This window comes from Halichoerus grypus, chromosome 6 (genome assembly GCF_964656455.1).
Source record: "Halichoerus grypus chromosome 6, mHalGry1.hap1.1, whole genome shotgun sequence".
Lineage (NCBI taxonomy): Eukaryota > Metazoa > Chordata > Mammalia > Carnivora > Phocidae > Halichoerus > Halichoerus grypus.
Genome location: NC_135717.1, coordinates 79,365,953 through 79,387,268, shown reverse-complemented (window position 1 = coordinate 79,387,268; position 21,316 = coordinate 79,365,953). Strand labels below are relative to the sequence as shown.

The following is a 21,316-nucleotide window of genomic DNA, read 5'->3' as shown; positions in this document are numbered from 1 at the left end:
CGCGTTCAGCAGTGAGCCCGCTTCTCCCCCTCTCTCTCCCTCTACCCCTCCCCCTGCTTGTGCTCTCTCTCTTTCACTCTCTCAAATAAATAAACCTTAAAAATCTTAAAAAAAGAAAAAGAGAGATCAGTCTACTTTGTTGTAACCTCTGGCCAGTGGGTAAAAGGTGATGAAGGGCCAAGTTAATAAAATGGCATTAGGAAAATGAAAGAGCAGGTAAGACAAGAAACGTTAAAAAAAAAAAAAATTAAAAAGAACCAAACTTGGCAATTTGTAAATGATTAAAACTTGAATATACAGAGAAAAAAGCAACCAGCAACAGAAAAGGAGGGTCACAGAAATAGCAACAAGCTTGGGAGGGAAGACCGTGAGTTCAGTGTTGGTTATGTTTAAAGTGCCAGCAGGACACCCAGGAAATCAGGGAAAAAACTCGGGAAAAGAGTGCATTACGAGAATGGCACATACATAACAGATGGCTACCAGCTCCTGCCGGATATGGGCCTTCTCTACCAGACCTTGGGCCTTGGTTGGGCTGACACCATGGTCATAAACTGTGAACTTGGTCCCCATGAGGTTGGATCTAGAATCAAGAGGAAAAAGTTACCATTGATTATCCATATTTTTTTCTCCTGCACAAATACAAATCTAGGACAGGTATGGAACCGAATGGAAGCCCATCTGCCTGTTCTCCAAATGTTCATCACCACTGTTTCAAAGATCTCTCATTAAAATCAAAGGAAGGGACTTAGATTTTCTGTTAACTTCTTTTTTTTTTTTAAGATTACAATATCAATACATACTCACTGTAAAAAAAGATACAGATTGCTCTGAAACTACAGGAATAAAAATATCAGCAAGAATAGGTCAGTGATACAAGGTTGCTCTCACCTGAGTTTGCCAATATAACTTGTCCCTTCACGAGATAAATCTGTTGGATCAGTGGAGATAAGGTAGTTGGATGTTTTGCTCTTTTTCCGCTTCCTACCTGCAAGAAGAAATATCTGGAAAAAGAAAAAAAAATGTCCGTCAAGAATATCAAGACAACCACCACGGTCTAACTATTCACTTAAATGTTTAGCAAGTGCCTATCATGTGCCAAGCAGTCACTCTTTTGGTCTTTTTTGCTTTTAACAGGCTTAATTCACCTTCATTTTTCTTGTATACAAACTACGTGGTGACCACGGCAGGAGCCTGGGTCTCCTGCACAGAACCTCTGGTGTGGGTCTTTACAAGACGGTCAGTGAACTCCTGAGAGGGCGCCTTGGTGAACACGGTCTCTTTCCAGAGGTCGGGATGAGACAGCTGTAGGTCTTGGAGATGGCATCCCAAGTGGCCTTGGCGACGCTGCCCAGGGTGGCTATGCAGCCCCCATGGAGGTAGAGCGGCCCACACGGTGCCAGGGCCCCTGGGGCTGGGGATGCGGCACACCGGCGCAGAGCGGCAGCGTCCGGTCACCTTACAAGGGACGGCGTGGGGCTTGCTGATCTCGTTCTCCCACAGGCCTTGCTGCACTGGGACTAGAAAACACGGCCAGAATGATGGTCCCACGGATGTCAGTGTCTGCCTCACTGGAGCATTTAACACCGACCCATGTGTCTGCTGGGATCCCTGACGGTAACACATGCCTCGAACCTCGTCTGCCCACCAGCATGGGTCTGCTTTTGCAATGGCACGATCTTCAAAAACCTCAGCCTTGAAGGACGATCCCAGGAAGACCTCAATGACCTCAGATTCCCTGATGGGCAGGCGGACCAGGGACCTGAACTTCATGTCCTTGCGCAGACAACTCAGGCTGGTGAGAGGCATCCACTCCTCATCCTTGCTCTTGCTGCCATGAGCTCCTTGGCCTTGACGGCTGTGGAGGCCGTGCGGCCGTGTGGCCTCCCATCCCAGGACCTCCGGAGGCACCAGTCTCACCTGCTGTTTGGTGTTTTCTTGGAGAAGACCAATCCTGGGGCCTTTATCTCTTTTTCTAACCCTTATAATGCTTCTCAGAATTCACTATCAGGGTTTCCCTACTGTACAACTTTTCAAAATTCACTTAGCTGGATTCTCCATATACAACAGACCCCCCTTATCCACTAAGACCCCCGGTGGATGCCTACTGAACACTCTACAAACTATGTTTTTTACTGTACATACATATGACAAAGTTTAATTTATACATAAGGCATAGCAAGAGACTAGCAACAATAACATAATTCTGACAATATACTATAATAAAAGTTATATGAATGTGGTCTTTCTCTCTCAAAATATCTCATTGTACTGTACTCCCCTTCTTCTCGTGCTGATGTGAGATTTTAAAATGCCTATGTAATGAGATGAAGAGAGGGGGCGTTAGGCTACTATTGACCTGCCGAACCTATGTCAGAAGAAGGGCCCATCTGCTTCCACATGGCAGTGACTGCAGGTGACTGAAACCACAGAAAGCAAAACTTTGCGGGGGGCGGGGGGGGGGGTGGCTACTACAACTAGGTGCAACTTTATCCCTAAAACCTCCAGTGGCTTTTTCAAAAAAGCTTCATCCGATTCAGCGAGGAAGGGTCCTTCCAACTTCAGGAGAGACAGGACGCTGAACACCCACCCTTCCCATTCTTTACCGCAGCTGCTTTCCTCATATTCCTTTTGTATTTTTTTTAATATTTTATTTATTTATTTGACACACAGAGAGAGAAAGAGAGAGAGCAGCAGACGGAGAGGGAGAAGCAGGCTCCCTGGGGAGTAGCAGAGAGGGAGAGGGAGAAGCAGGCTTCCCACGGAGCAGGGAGCCCGATGCTTCCCACGGAGCAGGGAGCCCGATGCGGGGCTCGATCCCAGGACCCTGGGATCATGACCTGAGCCGAAGGCAGACGCTTACTGACTGAGCCACCCAGGCGCCCCGTATGTTGTTGTTTTAAACCCCTGTGACTTCAGTGGCATGAATACTGTCATACTTGTGCATCCTTCCCAAACCCTACTGGATTTGGACAACAACAGGGAAGCAGGAGAATGGCAGCAGCTAAGGAAGGGACTGTGGGCTCAAACAGATAGGGGTCTGACTCTGGTGCTGGCACTTATCAGTATGATTTGGGGCAGGTATGTCACTCCTTAAGCCCCAGTTACTCATCTATAAAGCAGGGATAAGCCTCTCTTACAAGGTTGTGATAAGGATTATAAGAGATAATATATACACGAAGCACTTAGCATATGCGTGGTACATCATAAACAATAAATTAGCGGTTATAATAAGAATGGTATCAATCATCATTTCCTTTCTATGCTCTTAATATCATCCACTTAGACCCGGTAGCAAAACAAAATAGTGTTCATTAGCAAGTATTAAATTGCCTCAAAGTTGTGTTTAAAGTAAATTAGAATTTCTAGAGTGAGAAATAAGACATTTCACTCGCATGTCTTTCTCTATTTCCAGTTCCCCTATTCCCTAAAACTTGCACAGTGTCATGTTCCACCATAATTAAAATAAAAACCAAAGAACACACAGTAACACCCTCCCTTCCACCAAAAAATAGGATAGAGGTGCAAATAATTACATTCAAATATTCTCTTCCATTTTCTTATATTCTGGATAAAACTCTTTTTCTTTGGGGTGGGGTAGATTTTACCTCTGAGACTCTGAGCTCTTTGAAGACAGAACACAGTAACTGGGAGTTGCTGACTTGGTCTGAAACCAGTGCTATTTTCCTATCCCAAGATCCTTCAACAATCTAGTCCCACAACATTCTCCCCCTCTATCTCAAGATCTATCTTAAGAATCAATTCTCGTACCTTCCGATTTTCATCCTTTTCCAAGTGCATATAGTAAGTGGGGAAGAGACCCCGATCCATTCCTTTTTTATCCCTGGTTATCCGACACTTGACTGTAATCCCCTGAGGGGCAGGACTATATGCAAAGTCCTCTAAGTTCTCCACTTCTCCCAGCTGGTTATCCACTTGTTGGGCTGCAGTACCGGAAGCTCCCGCATCCTGAAAGAACAGCCATGAGCAATAGGAGGTGGAATAGAAAACTTATTCTCTTCCAGAAACAACGGGCGAAATAATTTCGTGATTTACCCCAATGTCTCTAGTCTTCTGACAAAATAAGGGGAAACTCTGCGAAGTTAAATAAGTATGTGAATATTGGAAGTAATGAAGGAGCGAAGTACAAAAGTGGGATATAACTTCACAAGAGCTGGCTTGAGACACAAGAAATTAGGGAGGTCATGAACTTCAAGTCTAAATTTGAGCTTCAATCTTTCGAAGGAACCCTCATTCAGTAATCGTGTTTAAATACTAGAGATACATTTGGGAAATAGTTCCCCAGGAAGAAGTTTCAGAACTACATACTGTGGTTGATTTCTGGCTGGATGCAGAATTGGGTCTCTCTGCCTCTGAATATGGTGAATGACATAATTTTTTCCCTTCTTCCTCTCCATCGGTCTCCTCTTCATCGAAGTTCAAACTACCTGAGATACCTGGCAGAAAGAAAGAACTGTCAAAAACTGCCAACACTGGTTTAAAAAATAAATCGTCGAACCAAATATAATTTTAATTTTCTTGCTTAAAACATTCCAGCTCTTCTGATTAAAACATAGCTACTTCATCCAAATTTTTTTTTTTAAAGAGTTTATTTATTTATTTGACAGAGAGAGACACAGCGAGAGAGGGAACAGAAGCAGGGGGAGTGGCAGGCAGAGGGAGAAGCAGGCTTCCCGCGGAGCAGGGAGCCCGACGTGGGGCTCGATCCCAGGACCCTGGGACCATGACCTGAGCCGAAGGCAGATGCTTAACCATCTGAGCCACCCAGCCACCCCTACTTCATCCAAATTTTGACAATTCTTTCTTCGTATTCTCACTCAGATCTATCCCTTCTTTTCCCTTTCCATAAAGGATTAATATCCAGAATAGATAAAGCACTCCTACAACACACACTCAGCAACAACAACAAAACAAACAACAAAACAAATAACCCTTTACCCAGAAATGGGTAAAGCACACGAATAGACATTTCTTCAAAGAAGATATATAAATGGCCAATAAGCACGTGAAAAGATGCTCAACAGCACTCATCATTAGGGAAATGCAAATCAAAATCACAATGAGATACACTAAAAAGCACTGGGATGTTTATTATCAAAAAAAAAAAACAAACCCCAGAAAATAAGTATTGGCGAGGATGTGGAGAAATTGGAACCCTTGTGCATTGCTGGTGGCAGCGTAAAATGGTTCAGTCACTGTGGAAAACAGTATGGTGGTTCCCCATATATTCAAATATAGAATTACCACAGGATCCAGCAATTCCACTTCTGGGTATATACCAAGAGGATGGAAAGCACAGACTCAAACAAACTTGTACACCAATGTTCACAGCAGCAGTATTCACAATATCCAGAAGGTGAAAACAACTCAAATATCCATCAACTGATGAACAGATAAACAAATTATGGTATATACATACAATGGAATATTACTCAGCTTTAAAAAGGAATGGAATTCTGACACAGGCTACAACATGCGTGAACCTTGAAGGACCTTATGCTAAGTAAAATAAACCAGTCACAAAAGAACAAGTATTTTAAAAAGTGCAAATGTATGATTCCACTTATGTGAGAAATCTAGAGTAGTCAAATGCACAGAGACAGAAATTTCATAGAATAGTGGTTACCAGGGACACAGGGGACAGAAGAATGGGGAGTTATTACTTAGTGATACAGAGTTTTATTATGGGAAGATGAAAAAGTTCTGGAGATGGATTGTGGTGATAGTTGCATAACAACGTGAATGTACTTAGTGTCACTGAACTGTACACTTAAAAAAAAACGGCTAAAATGGTAAATTTTATGTAATTGCCATTTTATTACTTGTTTTGTGGTTGTTTCTGAAGATTTTTCTCTAATCCTTTCTTGTCTTTCTCCCTTTCATGGTTTGCTGGTTTTCTTTAGTGATATATTTGGATTTCTTTCTCTATTCTTTGCATGTTTATTAGTGGTTTTTGATTTGTGGTTGCCATTAAGTTTGTGTATAGCATATAGCAATCTATATTAAGTTGGTGGTCATTTAAGTTTGAACCCATTCTTTACTCCTCTCCTCCCCAAATTTTAGGTATATGGTATCATATTTTACATCCTTTAATTTTGTAAGTTCTGATTTTTTACAGAAATGTTTTTTACTGCTTTTGTGTTTCCTACCCTCATACTGTCATTTTTGGTCTTTCCTTTCCACTCAAGAGTCCCCTTTAGGGGTGCCTGGGTGGCTCAGTCTGTTAAGCGTCTGCCTTCGGCTCAGGTCATGATCCCAGGGTCCTGGGATCGAGCCCCACATCGGGCTACCTGCTCAGCGGAGAGCCTGCTTCTCCCTCTTCCTCTGCTGCTCCCCCTGCTTGTGCTCTTTCTCTCTCTCTGTTAAATAAATAAATAAAATCTTTAAAAAAAAAAAAAGAGTCCCCTTTAATATTTCTTGCAGGGCTGATTTAGTGGTTACAAACTCCTTTAGTTTTTGTTTATCTGGGAAACTCTTTATCTCTCCTTCTATTCTGAAAGATAGCCTTGCTAGATAGAGTATTCTTGGCTGCAGGTTTTTCCCACTCAGCACTTGGAATATATCATGCCATTCTTTTCTGGCTTGGAAAGTTTTTGCTGAAAAATCTGCTGAATATCCTTATGGGGTTTCCTTTGTATGTAATTGTCTTCTTTTTACCTTGCTGCTCCTTTTATTTATTTGAGAGAGAGAGAGCAAGTGAGAGAGTGAGCATACAGGGAGGAGGGGCAGAGGGAGAGGGAGTGACTCCACACTGAGTACAGAGCCTGATGCAGGGATCAACCTCACAACCCCGAGATCATGACCTCAGCCAAAACCAAGAGTCAGCCACTCAACTGACTATACCACCCAGGTGCCCCTGCCTTGCTGCTTTTAATATTTTTTCTTAATCACTATCTCTCTGGGAAATGCTCCAAGATGAACAAATAACTTCCCCGCTGTGTGCCCTGGGCACTCTTCAGATCGCTGTTTCCACTCTGTACGTCCACAGGTTGTTTGCTGCCTTTCCTCCAAGAGCAGCACAGTGCCCTCCAGGCTCTCCCTGAACCAAGCCCACTGACCTTTAGGACTCTAGGCTTTAAGCCTTGCTGGTTGCAAGAACTCAGGAAATTCAGCCTCTCTTGCTTTCCAAGCCAACTGCTATGGGGATTTGTTTTCCCCCTGAGCTTCCCTGTGTGTTGGTCTGTCTCTTGCCCTTCTCCATGACTACAGCTCCCCCCCACCACAGCAGCCACGATCCATTTCTCTCCCAAACCATGTCTCCACACTTCCTGCCTTCTTCAGCTGTGGCCTCTTCTCTACCTTTAGTTGTGGAGTATGTTCTGCCAGTCTTCAGATCAATTTCTGGGGTATTCAGGATGATTTGACAGTCATCTAGTTGTATTCGTGGGGCGAGGTGAACCCAGGGACCTCCTACTCTGCTGCCATCTTCCCCTCTCACACCCACTGTTCACTTTAAATGGGTGAAGAGTATGGTATGTTAATTACATCTCAATAAAGCTATTATAAAAAAATTCTTTGGTTTGTGAAGGACATGTTTTCTAAAATGTTAACCTTTTTTTCTTTTGTAGCAAAAAGGCATAAAACCTCACAATCATGGATATTTTCACTTAGTACTATGGTTGCAAGTGCCGTTTTTATACCAAGAACTCAGCTTATGTGAATATATGTCTTAAGATGGAGATCAAAGATTTCTCCCAAACTTGTAGAAAAAACAAACCGGACCCATTTAAGGGACATAATCTGCCAACTGACACATCGTAGATCTTACGAAAGTGCTTAATGGGTCTTATGGTCAAGATGCAACTTGTTGGGTGCCTGGGTGGCTCAGCTGGTAAGCGACTGCCTTCAGCTCAGGTCATGATCCTGGAGTTCCAGGATCGAGTCCCGCATCAGGCTCCCGGCTCAGCGGGGAGTCTGCTTCTCCCTCTGACACTCTCCCTTCTCATGCTTTCTCTCTCTCTCTCTCAAATAAATAAATAAAATCTTAAAAAAAAAAGATGCAACTTGTTGAGTTGTAAAAAGGCCTTAATCCATCTGGTACTGAAAGGCCAGTTCTTAGGAAAAAAACATAGCAGGCACTTCATAGGCAAAAGGGGACAACTCGGTATTTACAGTAAGGGATATAGAACTAGACTAAGAATCAGAAAAACTAGGTCTGCCACTATTCAGCTAGATGACTTGGGGTAACTTAGCTTCTGGTTAAACGAAGGTTGTATTTGCTCTGACTCCTCCACACCACTCACTTTCTTTTGTCATAACAACAGTGGTAGTAAAATAATAGAGAAGTGCCACAATCACATTCCTATTACAGACAGGGAAACAAAGGTAGAGGAGAGTGAAGCTGTGCTCCCCCTTTCCCAGCCAGATGTGGCAGAGTTGAGATTCAGAAACCAACAGGAAGCGGCATTTCAGAGCTGTGCTCTGAGGCCGCTCACCACGGCCGCTCCCACACCCTGCGCTCCCGCCATCTGTCCTGGTTCTCACAACATAGCACGACTTTTTACCCAGTGCCTTTGCACATGTTCTTTCTTCCGCCCAAGTTTGTCACCTTACCTGCAGTGTGACCAAGGACGAGTTACTTAGCCTGAGAGGCTACATATAATTACATATGTAATACATATAATTTTCTTATATATAAAATGGAGAGACTAATATGTATGAACTCCTCAAAGTACTGTTATAAATATTAAAGTTTATTTATTTTTTTTAGTAATCTCTACACCCAACGTGGGGCTTGAACTCACGACCCCTAGATCAAGAGTCAAACGGTCTTCCAACTGAGCCAGCCAGGCGCCCCTATACATTTTAAATTAATTGAGATAATGTATATCAAGTGCCTGACACATAGAGACATTCAAAATGTCAGTCTACAGCTGCTTTGACAGATGCACCAATACACAGGAGGTCGTGCATCCTTCCTGGCTCAGCTTAATCACTCTCTTTTGATGCCTTTCTTGTCCCTTCTCATTGCCCCAGCAACGTAATTCTATTTCTCCCTGGTTTTTACTCTTGCATATACCACATTATAACTCTAGGTCAGGCCACCAGCCGAACCATCTCCTCCCTAAGTTTTCCTGCTTCCATACTTGCTCCCCCCAACCTCCAATTAATTCTTTATGGTGCAGGGTAATTTTTCTTAGTTTTCCCATTAAGCCCAAATCGGATGGTAATATTCCTCAGATTAAATTCCCTCATAGGTTCCAGTTACTCTTCAAATAAAGTCCAAATTCCTAACATGGCCTGTACTGGCCTACATAATCAGAGCCCACTTACCCATCCAGGCTCACTCCTCTAGTACCCTCTTCCCACCTTAGCCACTCATACCGTGTGCTCCAGCCATTCTGAACTGGCCAGCCCCTCCTCCTGTATCAGGCTATAGCTTAGACATCACTTTCTCTGGAAAGCTTTCCAAACCTTCAGCTCTGGGTTAGGTACCCCTCTCGATGCTCTCCTGGCTATTTAAGTACATGATGCCTCAATTAGAATAAACACTTCAGGAGGGCAGGACCCTTGTTTACTGCTGTAGCCTACATGCCTGTAACAATGCCTAGTATATTAGTATATACTCAATACATATTTTGTAAATGAATGAATATGTGAATTTGTTTGAATGTACATCTGTTCTACCATTCTGTGGTAGACTCTCCTGATTCACACATCCCAGGCCCTACAATGCCTACCTATTATTAAGTAGGCACCCAATAAATATTTATTCATGACTGGGTTTCAGTCTTCTCATCTGAAAAGGGGACGCTTAATTTCTTCCTAGATCTAGAAAATCATTTTTCTAAGAAGGAAAGATAACTACAAGAGATCTCTGAAATGTACAGGAATAACTGTGGAAGTGATAACTCCAACTGGCAGAAAGTAGGCTCTAGTGAGAAAAGTATTAGCTTAAGAATATTTTGATCCAATTTGTGTTTCTCTTCAGCCACTACTTATCTTTCCCCTTATCACTAGATCAATAAAAACTGTGAAATGGAGGCTGAGTAGGGGTGTTGAGTGGCAACTTTGTCAAAAGAAAGGAGTGGGAACTAAAAATAAAATGTCAAAAAGAAATAGCCACATATAGTAGCTGATGCTACTGATAATTTATATGTAATTATCTTATTTTTCTCAGGCAATAGGGTAAATACTACCATGGCTGATAATAGTCAATTCTCAGATGTCAAAGATACCTAATACTGTCACCTCTGTAAAGCCGTAAGCCATATTCCAAGCAGTTTTGAATCATCTAGATAGTTAACCGACAATGAAAGAGAGGAAAGGAAAAGACCATTATATGTGGCTAAGATGATTAACTGCCTTACAATCATTACCAATCCTCACCATGTTTTTGGAGAATCTCCTGGAGATCTGGCTTGGACACAGTCTCCAAAGTGCTTTCCCCATCAACACTTCCTTCTGTATCCTCTTCTGTAGCAGAAGCGCCTACTGAGAGAACATGAAGTTTGGTTTCCAAATCTTGAGCATCTGGCTTCAAGAAGGCCGCTGGACCATCAATGCCTAGGGTCCAAAAGAGAGGAAAAAGAGGAAAGTATTATCTGTTATTTGGCAGGGTGGTTTTGGTGTATGTGATCAGAATTAAGGACCACCAAAGCATTTCACTTCTCCTTCCTTAACATCCACGCGGACATTTGTTAGTAGAGTAACTCAGACTGGTGTTCATTTTATTAACATGTTCTGACTGTTACTAAATAAAATGTACTTGATGTCATGCTTTAGAAACTAAAGAATGAGACTGTGAAAACAAAGTAGGTCCGCCAAAGTTCAGATCCTGTCCAAGTCAACAGCGTACCACCTCACGTGGTCCATTGAGTCCTATCTTTTGGAAGAATGGGTGCTCTCTACCACTCCCGGCGTCACGGTTAACTCCGCCATGATGTGACAATCAAGACTGTAAGTTCCTCAAATAGGCCATTCTGGACTAATTCATTTGGCAATGAAAACAATAGCTCTAGGATGGACACAAACTTCAAGGTATCTTCCACTAATTAAACCACTGCTTTTATTTTAATTCAAAGACCCAGAACGTGATTATGAAAATTTATGAAGGTACCTAGTAATGATGCTAATATTGTCCCTCTGGTCCATCTGAGAATCTTCCTGCCTTCTCCTAGGTTTATGAAAACTGTACCCTAGTGGGAAGAGATGCTGCCTAAACACACACCTTGTAGGATGACATTGTTCTGCGGGGTATGAGGTTCCACCAAAGGCGTTTGCTCCTCGCTACCTCTTGGCTTTGATCGACGTACCCTTGCTTCTGGATTTGGCTGTACCATGAGTGGCTCAAGGCGTTTTTTTCTCTGCTTCTTCTCCAGCAGTGCTCTCTAGGAAAAAAAAAAAATGTGATAGTATAGCCAGGAGAGTTATGACAAGACCTAGCTGCTTTGAACATTTACAGTTTTTCACTAATCCTCACAAACCTCTTGTAAACTAGTTTATCCTGCTTGAGACATGGGAAAATTGAGGCACAGAGAGGGACAAGGATTCACTCATTTCATTTAATAAATATTTACCAAACACCTTTAAAGATCTATTTAAAATGATACAAATGCATTTCTAGCCAAGCTGAGGCCATGATCCAGTTTATTTAAAATATTTATAGTAGGGCACCTGGGTGGCTCAGTTGGTTAAGCAACTGCCTTCAGCTCGGGTCATGATCCTGGAGTACCACATCGGGCTCCCTGCTCAGCGGGGAGTGTGCTTCTCCCTCTGACCCTCCCCCCACTCATGTTCTCTTTTTCTCATTCTTTCTCTCAAATAAATAAATAAAATCTTAAAAATAAAACAAAGTATTTATAGTGATTATATTATTAACCAAGCATGGTCACAAGTTTAAAATATATGAACAGTTATGCATAGGGGAAAAGATGAAGAAACACAGTAATGGTGATTACTTTGGGTGGCAGAATATGGATTTTTCTCCCTTTTTCTAGTTTTCTATATTTTTTCTAAACTTTTTTAATTTTATAATTGAAAGAAAAAATAAAACTTATTATCCTCTAAACCTCAAATTATTTTCCTATTTCAATCAGCTATAGAGCAGTAAGTTTTGCTTTCTTGCTCATTTTTACATAACTAGAAATCAAACAAATCTGGGCCAAGGATAAAAAGGGAAAAAATTGCAGTTGGAACATTCCAAATAGTAAGCAATCAAAGCTGGGGCTAAAAGTGACATAGAGAATATGGTAGCAAGGAAAATCAGGAAAAAAAGCATGAGAGACTATGAGCAAAAAATCCAACAAGATGAAAAGGAAGGTACTAGAACATATATTATTTTTAAGCTTTGGCAAATAAGAGTTTATAATACCTGGAAATTAATTATGGATCTGATATATTTCAGAATAGGAAAGTGCCAAGCCCCAAGCTAAAGAATTAAGCCATGATTCTAAAGCAAAGATATTATAACCTACTTTAGTGTTTCTTAGGCAAAAAGCTATTTTTTTTTCATTGATACTGCTTTTAAAAAGTGCTACTAGAAAGAAGAGTAACTCCAAGGGGTGAGACTATCAGTAGGAAAGGAAATATGTTTTTCCACAATGAGGCTGATGAAAGCTTGTGGATAAATTCAGAGAACACAGAAGAAACAGAACTAATCTTTGCCCAACCTTGTGAATAAGAAAAAAGACTAGGGAGCTAAGATAATGTGCCCAAATGGACTATCCTGTCAAGAAAGAATAAAGGTTAGAGCAAGCTAGGAAGGAATAATTGAAGTTTCTGAGATTATTTTGAAACTAATGAATTAATATGAATAGGTGGACCTTAATGTAAAAGGAACACAAAATATATAATTGGCTATGATGAGCTTTTCCCCACAGAACTTGCTGATACGCTTCTTCTAGCAACTGTGAAGTCTCACATAGGGGATATGCTGAAGAGATGGGAAATATGAAACATAGAGACATGAGAAACTGCCACATCTGCTCTATGTGGCCAGTTATCTAGCCTCATATAGTCTCATAACTGGCAATAACCAAGGAAGCAAAAACACAGGCCACAGCTAATCCTTTTGTTAACATATGTAAAGAACAATGTCCTATGGAAAGGGGGACATCTGGGGTACCTGGGTGGCGCAGTTAAGTGCCCGACTCTTGATTTTGGCTTAGGTCATGATCTCAGGCTCATGAGATGGAGCTGCACATCAGGCTTCATGCTCGGGTTGGGGGGGGGGGTCTGCTTAAGATTCTCTCTCTCCCTCTGCCCCTCCCCCTACTCATACTCTCTCCCTCCCTCCCTCTCTCTCAGAAAGAAAAAAGGAAAGAAAGAAAGAAAGAAAGAAAGAAAGAAAGAAAGAAAGAAAGAAAGAAAGAAAGAAAGAAAAAGAAAGAAAAGAAAAGAAAAGAAAAGAAAGAAAGAAAGAAAGAAAGAAAGGAAAGAAAAGAAAGAAAGAAAGAAAGAAAGAAAGAAAGAAAGAAAGAAAGAAAGAAATATAAGAAAAAAGAAAAGAAAAAAGAAGAAAAGAAAAGAAAAGAAAAGGGGTATTGGTCCAGAAAAGGGGAGCCAAAGAACAAGAATTTGGCAGAGTTTATCCAACCTGTCCAAAAACAGAGAAATGCTGAATCTAGTAGACCAGAGTATTCTATTTACTGGGAGAGCTTATTCTCTTTGTGGACAGGAAACTATGTAAGACTTACATAGTTTTGGCCTTGATGAAATGTCCCTCAGGACTACTAATTTCATTTCCTCAGATTCCCTGCTTACCAATCAGCCTTCTAATTGTCAATTAACTTCTTAGGTATCATATTTCCAGGAACAGGGAATCATGACCAGCAGAGATGAATGTATACTGGAAAAGCTGGAGTTCTCATTGTAAATTAATAAATTAGTGTCCAGTTTCATAACTGACTGTTGTGAGTTTGTGCCAAAGGACCTGGTTACATTTAGGTTCACTGACAAAACCAAGTTTTTAGACCTGTAAAGGGCAGACTAGACTCTCAGCCACAGTGATCCTGTGAATGTACCTGGTGAAGCCTTTCTCTATCAACTTCAACACCAGTCAAACTCATTTAGATCAACAACTTGAGGGAAAACAACAAACAAACAACTGTAGATTTGAGCTGTGAACTCCAGGGCTACAGCTACTATATTACAGCACTAAATATATCCCACAATTGTCCAAGTTTGTAAACAAGAACACAATCATAAAATATCTACCAAATTGCCATCTTGGTGAAAAGTGTTACCTTATTTAGCATTCTAATCATCCTCACATAGTTTGGAGGAGGGAGAAGGTAGGTGTTAATTGAGCTTCAACAAAACAATGTCAATTCATATTTCATTTATGGTTTACTGTCCCTAAAAAGCTGTCAAGGAGGCTGCATAAACAACGTTAAAGGATGGGCAAGTCAGGAAGAGAGCCGCAGGTGACGGTTTGATGCCCTAAATGCAATCAAAATATGTTGCTTTCAGGACTGTTTTTAAGTGTCACGTAAGTCTTTAAATTTCACAATTCCCTCGGAAACTGAACAATAACTCAAAGAATCCATCTTCTCCAGAATGTGGTGGACGTCCTATTATCATTCCCTGGGAGCAAAATGAATGGTAATTCCAAAATAAGTGAGGAAATAAAGGAGATGGGGGGGGCAGGGATTCTGACAAAGGGCTTCATTTTATAAAATAATAAAGCTCAGGCAAGCCTCAAATTAATGAGAGCCTGACATCACTGATTCTCAGTTTTCCACAAAGACTCCCTAGAGCTGGTGGGCTGGTTACAGTTTGACGTTCCTGGGATAGACTGGCTGACCATAAGGTACAACCAGCAAGATCAGAATGGCTGCCTGAGATCTAATAGTTGGCTAAAAATAGTCTTCCTGGCATACAAAGTGAGATCATAAGAAGATAAGGCTAAAATTTTTAAATCACACTTCTTAAAATATCAATTTAGCACACCAATGACCTCTCTTAGAATGATAGGTACAAATAGATGGGCAACCTGACCCAAAAGGACTATCTTGTATTTTAATCCATTGTCCACCAGATGGCATAAATGTTCTCCACCTAATGTGCATCTGCGTCCACATCACTGTTGGAGTCTAAAAATCTTTACGACCTGTAGCCAGCTAAGCTGTTCACATACCCTGAAAAAAGAGTACCCTAATGAAACTAGTAAAAATAAAAGCAAAATATACCCAGTGAGAAAGAGTATCTTTTCAATAAATGGTGCTGGGACAACTGGATATCCACATGCAAAAGAATGAAGTTGGAACCTCATCTCACACCATATATAAAAATTAACTCAGAACAAATCATAGGAAGTGTAAGACTCAGAAGAAAACACAGGAGCAAGTCTTTATAACTTTAGGCAGGCATGGTTTCTTAGATATGACACCAAAAGTGCAAGAGACAAAAGAAAAAATAAATCAAAACTCTATGCTGAAAGTGATACCATCAAGAAAGTAAAAAGACAACCCACACAATTGAAGAAAATATTTACAAATAATATTTCTTTTCTTTTTTCTTTTTAAAGATTTTATTTATTTGACAGAAAGAGACACAGCGAGAGAGGGAACACAAGTAAAGGGAGTGGGAGAGGGAAAACAGACTTCCCTCTGAGCAGGGAGCCTGATGCGGAGCTTGATCCCAGGACCCTGGGATCATGACCTGAGCCAAAGGCAGACATTTAACGACTGAGCTACCCAGGTGCCCCTACAAATAATATTTCTGATAAGGAACCTGGATCTAGGCTATATAAAGAACTCTTACAATTTAACAATGAAAAGACAATAACTCAATTTAAAAATGGGTTTTTGGGGCGCCTGGGTGGCTCAGTCGTTAAACATCTGCCTTCGGCTCAGGTCATGATCCCAGGGTCCTGGGATCGAGCCCCGCATCGGGCTCCTCACTCTGCGGGAGGCCTGCTTCCTCCTCTCCCACTCCCCCTGCTTGTGTTCCCTCTCTTGCTGTATATCTATCTCTGTCAAATGAATAAATAAAAAAATCTTTAAAAAAATAAAATTAAATTAAAATAAAAAAATAATAAAAATCGGTTTTCTCCATTTCTCCATGCCTCCAAAGAGAACATACAAAGAGCCACTAAATACATTTTAATGCTCCACATCATTAGTCATTAGGGAAATGCAAATCAAGACTACAGTGAGATACCACTTTGTACCCAATAAAATAGCTATAATCAAAGACAGACAATAATAGTAAGTGTTGACAAGGATGTGGAGAAACAAGGCCCCAGAGAGAGTGGTAGGAATGTGTACAATGGTTCAATGATGTTGGAAAACCGTCTGGCAGCTCCTTAACATGTGAAACAGAGAGTTACCATATGACCCAGGAACTCCACTCCTACCACCCGAGGTATATTAGGTATGCCTTGGGATACCCATACTTAGATACATCAGCCAAGACAAATGAAAGCATGTCTGCACAGAAACTTGTACACAGATATTCAAAGCAGCATTACCAGTAATAGCCAAAGAGTGAAAACAACTGATGTCGGTCAATTGATGAATGGATAAACAAAATATGGTGTAGCCACAACTAGGAATGTTATTCAACAATAAAAAGGTCTGAAGCACTGATAGAGGCAACAACCCGGATGAAACCTCTTCCTAAGTCAGAGAAGCCAGACACAAATGACCACGTATTATATGATTCCACTCGATACAAGCTCTAAAAATCATTTGTGCACTTTAACTGGGTGTATATTTACAGTATATGAATTAGATCTCAATAAAGCTGTTCAAAAATCTAAACAGGATAAAAATAGCCATGTATAAATTATCTGTAAACCTAGGATTTTTAAACATTAAATCCTAAGATTATACTATCATGGGAAAAAAAGACAAATATGAAAGAAACTAACCTACTCAGTACTACTGAAACCTGGACAATGAAAGAAAGAGTTAAGGGAAATGGTCTGTGTGGAAATAAGGTAAGATAAAACTTAAAACAAGAGTTACCTCGTGTGTCTAATGTCATCCAAGGCAGGGAGTGGCGGGGCCAGATACTCACCTATCTCATTTCGTTGGCAGGTGTATCCCTTTAGTAGAGATGAATTAATTATACGATCACACATGATATTTATCATAAATATCATTTTACAAACTCCACTTGCTCTGATTTCAAACTCGCCAGGCCACTTCTCTAATTGTAAACTTCCCACAGACTTATCTGATAGGATTGTGATGATCGGCCGATTCTGGTATATAGTTCATTAGAAATTAGTAAATTAATCCCCTGGTTTAGATTCATCACTAATGATATTGGTTAGTATGAACCAATCCTCATGAGACTTATGAACTTTGGCTGCTTTTAGCAAACTATTTCTCAGCCTACAAAGTTCATGACCAATGACTCTCAACCATGGGGACATTCCCAAAACAGGACTCCTAAGAGATTAATGCACTGTATACTTCAGGCAGAGGTGGGGAAAGTAAGATTCCCTAGCCTCTCCCACCTCCACTGACAATCACTGCTAGATTAAGCCACTGTCATGGATATGGGAGTGCATGGTCTTGGGTAGGTTGGCATGCCCTGGACTGAGAGCCTTCCACCAAGATCCTACCAGCCTCTGAGGCCCAGACTGAGCAACAACCTAGCCTTCCTCAGCGCACCTCCATCTCATCTCTAACTTCCATACTTTCAGATCCCCACATTCTATTATGTTATCCAATCTGACCTCACTTTACAGATGAAATAGTGGGACCCACAGAGTTTAAGAATCTTACCTAAAATCACCCAGCTAATTAATGGCAGAGTAAGAATCTGAACCAGAGTCTTCAGATTCCCAGCCCAATGCTTTATTCATTCTGTAGCGCTGCCTTTGTTTCAGGCCATTTGAATGCTCAGCTTGCATTTGTGGAAATTCCCTTACCCCCTGCTGAGCAACCTCCTTCTTATGCCGGAGGCAGTGCTTCAGGCCCTTACAGTATTCTCACAGGCTATTTAACACCCTCATTTATAAGTCAGGTCCCAAGATTTTTTTGAATTTTAAAAAAATCCTATAAAATTTTACATCTTTATATTCATTGACTATCTCTGCAAGAATACATTAGAAGTCAGTGACAGAATCCGGGGGCGCCTGGGTGGCTCAGTCAGTTAAGTGTCTGACTCTTGATTTCAGCTCAGGTCATGATCTCAGGGTCATGGGATCCAGTCCCATGTGGGGCTTCCTGATCAGCCAGAAGTCTGCTTCTCCCTCTGCCTGGCGCTCCCCCCCACGTGTGCTCTCTCTCTGACAAATAAATAAATAAAATCTTAAAAAAAAAAAAAAAGTCTGTGACAGTCTCCGGTAAAGAACTAAAAGCCAACTAGAGGAAGAGAGACTTTCCATGAAATACCTTTTCAGTATTATTGGAATCCTTACCATATGCTTTTATTGCCCATATAAAAACATAATTTTTAAAAAAGCCATGCCATATAAAGGCCTACAAAATCCCAACATGTATACCATATACCTATCACACACAGCATTCTCAATGAAAAGAATAAACATTACCAAATATCTGAGCCACCTTTATTTTTTTCCAGTGTTAGAAAGGATTGTTTATTTCACACCCTTCACCTGACAACTTTACAGATAATGTGAGCAGAATGCTAGGTGGTTCCCTGCTTAGAGGCAGCCCATCTGGAGGAGAAGAATGCTGAGACAGCCACCTATAACTGCTTAGAAGTTTGTTGCCATTTTCCTGCGAGGTTGTGAAAAACTAGATTTGCTTAAAATGTCCCTCAGTCTCTTTATAAAGATTTTATTTATTTATTTTTAGAGAGAGAGAGTGCAGTGGGGGAGGGGCAGAGGGAGAAGGAGAGAGAGAATCTCAAGCAGTCTGCTGAGCACTGGCTCCAAGCAGAGCTCAATCGCACAACCTTGAGATCATGATCTGAATTGAAATCAAGAGTTGGATGCTCAAGCGACTGAGCCACCCAGGTGCCCCTCCCTCAGTCTCTTTAAAGGAAGCCAGGTGGAGGGCGCCTGGGTGGCTCAGTTGGTTAAGCGACTGCCTTCGGCTCAGGTCATGATCCTGGAGTCCCTGGATCGAGTCCCGCATCGGGCTCCCTGCTCGGCAGGGAGCCTGCTTCTCCCTCTGACCCTCCCCCCCTCTCATGTGCTCTCTCTCTCTCATTCTCTCTGTCTCAAATAAATAAAATAAAAATCTTTAAAAAAAAAAAAAAAAAAAAAAGGAAGCCAGGTGGAGGGAGCCTACAGCTGCTATATTAACCTCCCCAGTGGTTTCAAGGAAGTCTATCTATAAAAAGCCCTACTGGGCGCCTGGGTGGCTCAGTCGGTTAAGCGTCTGCCTTCAGCTCAGGTCATGATCCCAGGGTCCTGGGATTGAGTCCCGCATCGGGCTCCCTGCTCAGCGGGGAGTCTGCTTCTCCCTCTGCCTGCCGCTCCCCCTGCTTGTGCTCTCTCTGTGTCAAATAAATAAATATTTAAAAACAAAAAAAAAAAAGCCCTACTGCCAGGCTCCCCCAGGACAGGTCACCCACGCCAGGGTGTCCAGCCTTTGGAGCCCAAGCACCCTGGGGAACCCTAAGCCCGTAAGTAGATTTCACCGACACTCGCCAAGATGCGTGGAGGGTGGGCTCTGTACACCAGCTATGCGGGCATTCCCGCGGGGGCCCACGGACAGGCAAGCTCTGTCCTGTGTGTGTCACCTGGACGCAGGGAGAGCCCGGGGCAGCTGGGGCCCAGAGGGCTGGGCCCACGGGTCCCTGTCCACAGTGGCCAGCCCTCTGGGGCCCTCACAGGGGGGGTGGGGGATGGGGAGAAGCTGTGATGGTCATGTGCCCAGCCAGGTGGCTCCAGACGGCTCTGGACTGGCCGTGGCCACCGATACTGTTATTTAGACCTTTAAGCCACACCTAGGCATCTGGAGCTAGGCGTCTGGAGCCACACCAAGGCGGCTGCTCCTCTCTGCACACACATGAGGCGGGCCAGGGGCCTGAGCAGGACGATGGAGGCTATCACAGCCACCTAGAAGCCAGAGATCTCCTATGGTGGCAAAGACTTGCATACAGGGATCCCTGAAGACCACTGGGCAACACTCCCCTTCCAGGCGCAGTTGAGGAGGCAGGAGCCCACCAGCTGGTGACTTGAGGGGCAGTGGAACGCAATGACAGCCCATTACCGACATCGCCATGAGAGACCTAGAAGGTGCCATGCGGGGGTGGCCATACATGAGCGCGAGCGCCAGAGCCTTCCCGGGGCGGGCATGGCATTCCAACCCGCCAGGGCCTCGCCCTACAGAGGGTGGCCCTGCACATCCCTGCATGCCACGCAGCAACCTCTTTCCCAGTTTTTAAGGATTCCACCTTTCGAGCAAATTATTACACTAGAAGTCCCATTATTCATTCCAACATTAGACAAAACTTTAGAGGTATGTCTAGGCACCTACAGAGTCTAGACACTTTGTTAATGATCCTACATAGGTAGACTCAAGCTATAGGATGTCCTGAATTAAATAACATGCATATGAAACTGCAGAAAAGAAAGCAATAGATGTTGGGTATAGGTTCTAAGCTGACTAACAATGATGATCGTAGCAAATAACGATGTACAACTGTTCATTTATTTCTTCCTTCATTCAAATATTTAGGGAAGGATTAGTATGTGCCCAGCCCTATGCTAGGAACTTCTGATATAATGGTCATCACAAGTAGACTTGGCTCCTGTGCTCATGGTGCTTAGCCTAGTGGAGGAAACAAACACAAAACAAATCACTGAAAAACAGAATTAATATGTAGCTGAAAATTAGGACCCAGTGTTGTGAAGAAAATTGTGCTATAAGCAGTTGAGGCTTTAAGCAGCCCAGCAGCATGTTCAGATCTGCATTTTAGAATAAGAAAAAAATCTTGTACTTAAATGAAATTACAGTGCAGGGAGGTATGTAAGGCAGCAGGACCAAATTACTACATAGAAATACAATGTTAACATTCTTCTAATTCTTAGGAAAGGTGCCAAGGAATTTTCAGTGATTAGAAATCCAAGGCCAGTTTTATGGCTGTGCTCCTGGAAGCACTTTGGTCTTGCAGAGCCCAGGGCCTTGGTTCAGCAAATACTACCTCCAGACACTGCTTAGTAAAATCAAAGTCTTCTGCTTTCCTGCCTTTTTTCCAGGACCCTGCCGAGACATCACAGTCAAGACCATCAGCATCATGGTCAGTATAGCTGTCCACTTACTTCAAAACAGGAGGGAGACTCCTGATTTACTCACCTGATTATCAAGCTTCAGCTGTCGAAGCTTCATGGTCTCATCTTCAAAGGCACTATTTAAAAAAAAAAAAAAACAAAACGAAAAAGAAAAAAGCATGTAAAGAGAAAATTCTGTTACAACTATATCAA

The 21,316-nt window shown here is 42.1% G+C and overlaps 1 protein-coding gene across 3 annotated transcripts in view; it reads right to left on the bottom strand.

Annotated features, from left to right (window-relative positions):
• The window catches only part of TULP3 (TUB like protein 3), a 60,957-nt gene that overhangs the window by 5,658 nt on the left and 33,983 nt on the right, over window positions 1-21,316 (bottom strand). For 2 of the 3 annotated variants that reach the window (XM_036082081.2, XM_078075478.1), the window contains exons 2-8: window positions 21,189-21,240; window positions 11,189-11,348; window positions 10,348-10,524; window positions 4,327-4,454; window positions 3,769-3,966; window positions 889-1,001; window positions 466-580 (exon numbers count right to left, since the gene is read on the bottom strand). In XM_036082081.2, the coding sequence (XP_035937974.1) occupies window positions 466-580; window positions 889-1,001; window positions 3,769-3,966; window positions 4,327-4,454; window positions 10,348-10,524; window positions 11,189-11,348; window positions 21,189-21,240 (943 nt within the window). Of the gene's footprint in view, window positions 1-465; window positions 581-888; window positions 1,002-3,768; window positions 3,967-4,326; window positions 4,455-10,347; window positions 10,525-11,188; window positions 11,349-16,931; window positions 16,964-21,188; window positions 21,241-21,316 lie in introns of those variants that run through there. The other variant, XM_078075479.1, reaches the window with a different exon arrangement.